At 40.7% G+C, this 7500-nt stretch overlaps 1 protein-coding gene and 1 long non-coding RNA gene across 2 annotated transcripts in view; one reads left to right on the forward strand and one right to left on the reverse strand.

Annotated features, from left to right (window-relative positions):
- Nucleotides 1–731, reverse strand: part of LOC138007712 (uncharacterized) — a 28409-nt gene extending 27678 nt beyond the window's left edge. The window contains exons 1-2 of the mRNA XM_068854770.1: nucleotides 616–731; nucleotides 1–172 (exon numbers count right to left, since the gene is read on the reverse strand). The exon at nucleotides 1–172 is cut by the window's left edge and continues 95 nt beyond it. Of these exons, the coding sequence (XP_068710871.1) occupies nucleotides 1–172; nucleotides 616–724 (281 nt within the window). The 5' untranslated portion in view covers nucleotides 725–731. The remainder of the gene's footprint in view (nucleotides 173–615) is intronic.
- A 63-nt stretch (nucleotides 732–794) lies between these two features.
- Nucleotides 795–7500, forward strand: part of LOC138007715 (uncharacterized) — a 15313-nt gene continuing 8607 nt past the window's right edge. Inside the window, exons 1-4 of the long non-coding RNA XR_011124096.1 lie at nucleotides 795–820; nucleotides 3061–3099; nucleotides 3303–3427; nucleotides 3812–3975. This is a non-coding gene — a long non-coding RNA (uncharacterized lncRNA). The remainder of the gene's footprint in view (nucleotides 821–3060; nucleotides 3100–3302; nucleotides 3428–3811; nucleotides 3976–7500) is intronic.

Raw genomic sequence — 7500 nt, forward strand, 5'->3', positions numbered from 1 at the left:
GTAATTCCTGGAATCACTAACTGCAATTTCCGGCCTACTCGCCTTGTCAAATTGTGTAGCCACGCCCCTTCATGTTTCCAAGAAACCTGGGAAGAGGGGAGGGATGTACCGTTGATCTCACAATCCAAAGATAAATCTTTTCCAGCAACAACGTACGTCACTGGAGCTTGCACTGAAAAAGAGCGTTAGAATATCCATGAAATGTTATAACCCAAGGTATCGACTTCTCTAAAGTAAATCTAAGCCAATAATTCAGCCAATAATTCAGTATTTTACTTATGAAGTTCATACCGACGTGCAAATTCTGAGAAGCTTAACTGCTGCTGTAGTTCTGCTAATAATAGTCAGCCTTGTATTTTACTTAAGAAGTTAACGACTTGCAAATTCTGAGAACCTTAACGTTGGATCTACAGATTGCTTCTGCAACATAACCCTAATTTAACGATCCCTGCAACCGACATGGAAATAAAAACAAAAAGGTTACATTTCACTTAACGAGCGTCACGTAATTACTGGCTGCGTATTCAATAACACTGCTTTTAGAGAATACGAACTCTGCCCGCGCGTAGAAACTGCTTCTACAATGCCGGGAGTTATTTAGAAATTAAAACCCACCTGAGAGGAAATCTCCGTAAGTTCTTACAACATTAACAAGAAACAACAACGAAATATGACACTGAAGAGGGAGAGGAAACAAGCACCCGCTACTCAAAGACGGCTCCATCACCCGGAAGCTGCTTAGCAACCTCTCATTTTAAATGCATGTGTACCGGAAATAAATTAACACAATGGATGGTTTTCACAGTAACGTCATCAAATCGTGAGTTCTTCTGAATTTTTATCTCCTTTTTACAACTTTGAATTTCCGAATTGTCACTTGCGTGATACCAGATATTGAAATCTGTTTTGATTGCAAAAATGTCTTTCGGTAATCCGTCATCATTCTCCGCAGTCTGAACGTCTCCAGAAGGGTGCGATTATGCCTAAATAGGACCACAGTAAAATATGAGTTTTGACATACGATTTCTTCCGATTCTCCGATTCTAATACGATTCCGCCAATTGTTTTATACGATTATTCGGATTATACTGATTTTTATTCTCCGATTGTTACGATTATATTGATTTTTATTCTCCGATCTTTCCGATTATACGATTATTCCGATTATACTGATTTTTATTGTCCAATTGTTCCGATTGTACGATTCTTCCGATTATACTGATTTTTATTTTCCAATTATTCCGATTATAGGATTCTTCCGATAATACTGATTTTCCGATTCTTCCGATTATACTGATTATTATTTTCCGATTGTTCTTATTTTTTTCCGATTGTTCCGATTACAAGATTCTTCCGATTATACTGATTTTTATTCTTCAATTCTTCCGATTATAGGATTCTTCCGATAATACTGATTTTCCCGATTCTTCCGACACTCTGGTTGTTTCGATTACACTATTCTTCCGATCATACTGATTTTTATTTTACGATTGCGTCGATTATACGATTTTTCCGATTTTGCTGATTTTTATTGTCCGATTGTTCCAATCATGATACGATTCTTCCGATTATGGTCGAACGAAGCACTGAATGATATATATTTAACAATTAATCTACGAGGGCGCGCTGTATCTGAAGTGATAGATAACCAACGAGGCGCGTAGCGCCGAAGTGGTTATGGTCATATGAGTTCCTAGCGTGTTTCGGTGAAATACCACATGCATACTTTTAACTTAAATTTAGCCATTCCATCACACGCGTTTGAAACTGTTCAGAAAGTGATTGCTCTAATCAGCGCATTCAATGTTTGTTCCTCTAATCTCTTTGAATATTTCAAGATGAGGCTGGTAGCGGGAGTTGTGCATTCCTTGAAACCAGTATATTTTCTGCTCTCATTTGTACTGTCAAATAAAACGACGTGATGACACGGTTAAGTCGTTCTATTTTTCACTCTACACACAAAACTTGATTACCGCTGAATTGATCATCGCGGAATGATCTTAGCCTCGTAGAATCGGAAGAATGATTTCAAAAGCATCTTAATATAAAATCGTACTTTCGGGAGAATCGTAGAATGACAATCTGAGACTGATTTCTACACCACCTTAATTAGTAAGGTAAAATCGTAAAATAGGTAAAAGCCGAGTAAAATGGATAGAAATCTTAGTGGTAAATCGGAAAATAGTACCCGAATAGTATCGGTGTAGTCGTACTATTCTACAATTTAGCCTTAATCGCACTGCTCTTGTCGTCTGAACGTTTCAAGGTTATTAGGAGATTTGTTTATACTGCCTCGCGAGTGAAAAGTAAGCGCTTTCCGGCCTAGCGTAAAAAACAACTTAAATCTTTAATGTTCAAAACAGTAAATAACCTTGTACCCGAACCACCTGTCTCATAAATTCGCCAGCGTAAATAACATTCACAGATATAAGGGCGGCCAACATAATTACCTGTTTATTCCGCGGCCGAACACTGAGGCCCTAAAAAGAGTTTTTGTTGTAGGGGCCCAGTAACATAGAACAGTCTGGCTTTCTCGTTTAAGAACTAGGTAACAAATTATATTTATTAGTGTTAATAGGCACGGGTCTTTAGAAGACCACTTTTTAGTGATAAGGATACCATGGTTAAATAAAGCTTTTATTATTATTATTATTATTATTATTATTATTATTATTATTATTATTATTATTATTATTATTATTATTGATTAAGCACCTGTTTGGATATTGCCCTTCTTTGTGCTTCAGATAATGATCGAGCCCTATTGTTGCTGTTTTGAATGCTGTTTCTACATCAATCAGGCCCCTTCCTCCATCTTTTCTTGGGATGAACAGTGTTTCCACCGTCTTCTTTAGGATGTAACATCTCGTGCATGTTCAATAGCTTGCGTGTTTTTGCGTCAATCGTTTGAGATATTTTCCAGTCAATGATGCCAAAACTATATTACACAACTGGGACTGCAAGACTATTGATAGCTTCTACTTTGTTTCTTCCATTGAACTCAGTTCTTAGGATCGATCTTATTCTCCTATTATATTCTTTTCTTATCTTCTCCTTCAGGTTGCTATGCTGGATGCCATCACTTTCATCTACACCCAGGTATTTGTATGCCTTCCTGATCCAACTCTCTTTAATATTTCTGTGTCATTATCTATTACTATATTACCAGTTGAGGCCAGTTTACCTTTCTTGAAACTAGCTTTGACACATTTTTCAAGTCCACATTTCACACCGATATCATCAGTTCATGAATTGTTTCACTATTTTCAGTTCTCCAACTTGTTCTTGCTGTACAATTTTAGACCATCCACATAAAACAGATCGCTGGTAGGAGCACTTGTGTTTGAGATCTTTTAACCATACCCACATGTTCTACATGTAGCCAGCTCTGATGTTAACGGCACAAGGGCAAGGCAAAATAGCAGAGGTGAGAATGAATCTCCTTGAAAGATCCCCCTTGTGATCTTGATCTCATCCCGGCGTTGTGATTGAGGTTTTTTATGCACCAATTAATGTAAATCCCTTCCCCCCCCCCCCCCTCCCAGACCGGGGACTAGCGGGGAACAGTGAAGTCATAGCGAAGCCCTCTTGAAGCCCAAGCCGATACAGCATGGGAGACTGAAAACAAATTTGAAGACCGTCGTAAACACAAGACTCTACTTGGTAAAATGACGGGTAGCAATGTGTTTCAGGTGAAAGGAAAGGAACTTTATTTGAGTGTCTAGTCGTTCTAGCGCTGGAGCACTAATTGGGGACACTGTAAACTGAAATTAACAATTGACGCAATTCAAGTCAAATTTTGGTTTTGCAGGAGAGGGGAAAGCGGAGTACCCGGAGAAAACATCTCGGTGAAGAGTAGAGAACCAACAAACTCAATCCACATATGACGCCTAGTCTGGGAATCGACTGCCGGACTCGGGCCACATTAGTGGGAGGCGAGTGCTCTCACATGAGAAGACACACACGGCTTGCACGGTAAGTATCCTGGAGAGCTCCATACAATTCCCTATACTTTTTGTGCAAGGAATTTGTATGGATTATCTGCAATTCAAATGAATCATCCTAATTTGTAAACGCTCTCATCTTTAGTCCCGTTCCGGGACTCCTCTTACCGCGCCCTGAAAATGGGCCTGGAACCCACGCTGGAAAAGATTACTTGCAGGCGCACGCTCGGAATGAGGCAATCAACTTATCTCAACTTATTACATTTGATACGGTAACCAGGGTGGACATTATATTTAAAAACTCAGTGGAGGTGGCTAGTAGTAGATATTTACCATTCAGTGACCATTTACTGAGGTAAACATCCACCACTGGCCACCTCCACTTCGGTGAATAGTTATTTTAGTATATACTAAAACAGTGAGATATTATAGCACAAAGAGAGATGACTTTAACTCATTATTCCTCCAACGATTACAATATTTTCGGGCATAAATTCCTCGCGAGTTTCTCGGAGGTGAATAGCAAAGGATATCCGGAGTTTGAGCAGCCAATCAGAGTGCGTTTTCAACGCTATCCACTTTTTTAGTATATACTAAATATATATAAAGGAGACTCCGACACAAATCGTACAAGAAAATTACTGCGTGATTTGCCGTGTCAGGAAAATAAAATCGAAATTATGCCTTGACGTGACCAAAAGAGGAGAAAAAACCCAGATTTCAGTGATGTTGGAAAATTATTACCTAATAAATGAAACGACTCAGAGAAGAAGATCGCAATACATCTGTGCAAACGATGAACTAGTATGGCGTGTAAAGCCTGAAACCTAACTGCATGCTTTGAAGTCAGCCTTATTATATCGGTACCCATACTGGTAAATCTCTACAGGGAAAACTTTAAGAGAAATTAACTAGGTTTCCTTTTGTAACTCGTGCTCTGTTGTGAGGGTATTCGCAAATCATTCCAAGACTCCGCAACGTTTGCCTTTGAAGAGAGCCATTTCGCAGCTCCTACAAACGTACGCCCGTTGTCTGAGTCGGCCGCGACGAGAAATGAATCTTTTCAGGCTTCTTATAACATCCAAACTAGACAATAGACAATAGATCCAAATAAATCCCCCTCGTCAAGGAGGCAGGCGTAAAGCGTGATTGTTACGAAAAATAGTATTGCGTGACAAGCGTTACTGTCTAGAAGCTTCGCGAGAGTTCGTAGTTTGTTTATTTTTAGGTTCGTGCGTAAGCGTTTCTAAATCGGTGTGTTTTGTAATTTTTCTATAATTAGATTCATTACTAATTTAGAAAGTTCTAGAAGTTTATTGTCAGAGTATATAAGTAGACGAGTCCGAACGGAGTGTTTTTTTAACTAGTTTTTCACAAGCGAAGAGAGTTGGCGTTAACCGTGTTCAGTCAAGTGTGACAGAAGCTGTGTTTATCCAAGTTGGCGGAGGCCGTGTAAGTTTATTGAGTACGTGTTATTCAGAGTTTTACTTCGTGGAAACTACGTTCATTTTTGGAATAAATCTTCTTGTTGTTGTTCCGACAACCCTGCGTTCAGTTTAGTTTGCAAGCTACCTTTCCTCTAAACATTCGAACTCGTAACATTGGGGGCCTGGTCCTGGAGAGGAATTCATTTGTTTGCCGACTACAGAAACCAGGAAAGGATCACAACTTGGAAGGAAGTAGCTGCGCTGTGGAAAAAAGTTGTAGCGAGTGAAAGAGCCGTGGAATTTTAGTGCTGTGAAAATGGAGAAATTTATTCAGCTTGGCGAAAAGTTTGGTCTGGAAGGAGAAAAGCTGCTTGAATTTGTGCGTGAACAAGAAGAAAAAGAACGCGAAGAGAAACGTAGAGAGGAAGAACGTGAAGAAAAACGCAGACAATTAGAACAAGAAAGAAGGAGGGAAGAGGAAGATAAAAGAAGGGAAGAGGAAGAAAAACAAGAAAAACGAAGACAATTGGAGGAAGAAAGAGAAGAAAAAAGGAGGCGGTTTGAAGAAGAAAAGGAAGAGAAACGTCGATTACTTGAAGAAGATAAAAGAAGAGAAGACGAAGAGAGAGAAACCAGGCGACAAGAACGCGAACTAAGAAAATTGGAGATGGAAGCCGAGCTGTTGAAACAGAAAGAGGCTATTGAAGCGGCAAGAAGAGAACATGAGCTGGAAATTGCACGTTTGGCTGTGGAGAGTGCTGACGGACGTCCTGAAGTGAGAGAGGATCGGGTTAAGGCACCTAAACTCCCCTCGTTTGTTGATGGTAAGGACGATTTGGACGCGTATTTGCAGAGGTTCGAGAGATTTGCGGAGACAGCTAAGTGGAAAAAAGATGGATGGGCATCGAAGCTCAGTGCTCTGTTGTCTGGACGGGCACTAGAAGTGTATTCACGTCTATCGGAGGACGCAGCTAAGGATTATGACAGGGTAAAGATTGCGTTAATGAAGAGATATGACCTTACCGAAGACGGCTATCGTCGGAAATTTAGAGCATCCAAACCGGAAGTTGACGAAAGTCCGGAGCAGTTTATTGTGCGACTGGACAGATACCTGTTACGTTGGCTAGAGCTTTCGGATACTGCGCAATCCTTTGATGGTCTTAAGGACTTGATCGTGAAAGAACAATTTATTGACTCTTGCCCTAAGGATTTGGCAATTCACTTGCGAGAAAGGGCACCTGAGACTCTAGCAAAGATTGCGAAGATCGCTGACCAGTACTTGGAGGCTCATGGTAAACATTTGTTCAGCTCAGCGAGCAGAAAGCCAACAGTACAGCCTGAGAGGGACGAAGCCAAGAACATGCAGATTAATCCACCAGCTCTGCATTGCTTTAAGTGCAACACCCGAGGTCATAAAGCTGTCAACTGCCCAACCCTAACAAGAAAGTGTTTCCTATGTGGTAAGCAGGGACATGAAGCTAGAAACTGTCGATCAGGTGGACGCAGATCAGGAGGACAAAGTAGGGATGGTAACCCTGTGCAGCGTGGTCAAGTGAGTGCCAGTTGTTTAGTTCAACCACCTGAGGATAAACCTACTGATGAAGAAGTTAAGGCCTGTATTAAAGATGATAAGCTGCTGTTAGCCTGTGGTAAGAAGATTCCATTGTTGAGTAGTGCTTGTGTTGAACCGTTGACTGGAGTGAGAAGTAAAATGCCTGTCGTGAAAGGTAGAGTTGGAGAGAAGCCTGTTGATGTCCTGAGAGATACTGGCTGTAGTGGAATTGTAGTAAAGAGGGACCTTGTGTCAGAGGATCAGTTTACTGGCGAATTTAATGTTATGCTGCTCATTGACAATACGGCAAGGAAAGTTCCCATCGCAAAGATTGATGTTGATACACCTTATCTCAAGGGCCAAGTGGAAGCGCAGTGTCTTCCCGATGCTGTTTATGATTTAATTATTGGTAATGTACCAGGCGCAAGAGCCGCTGACGACCCAGACCCAAGCTGGCAAGTTCCTGTACAAGAAGCTTGTGCTGTAACCACGAGAAGTCAAGCTAAAAAAGTTGGAGAACATATTCCGTTGAAGGTACCGGATACCAAAGAAAGTCCTGTAGTTGATAGAGAAAAGC

The sequence above is a fragment of the Montipora foliosa genome, chromosome 6 (genome assembly GCF_036669935.1).
Source record: "Montipora foliosa isolate CH-2021 chromosome 6, ASM3666993v2, whole genome shotgun sequence".
Taxonomy (NCBI): domain Eukaryota; kingdom Metazoa; phylum Cnidaria; class Anthozoa; order Scleractinia; family Acroporidae; genus Montipora; species Montipora foliosa.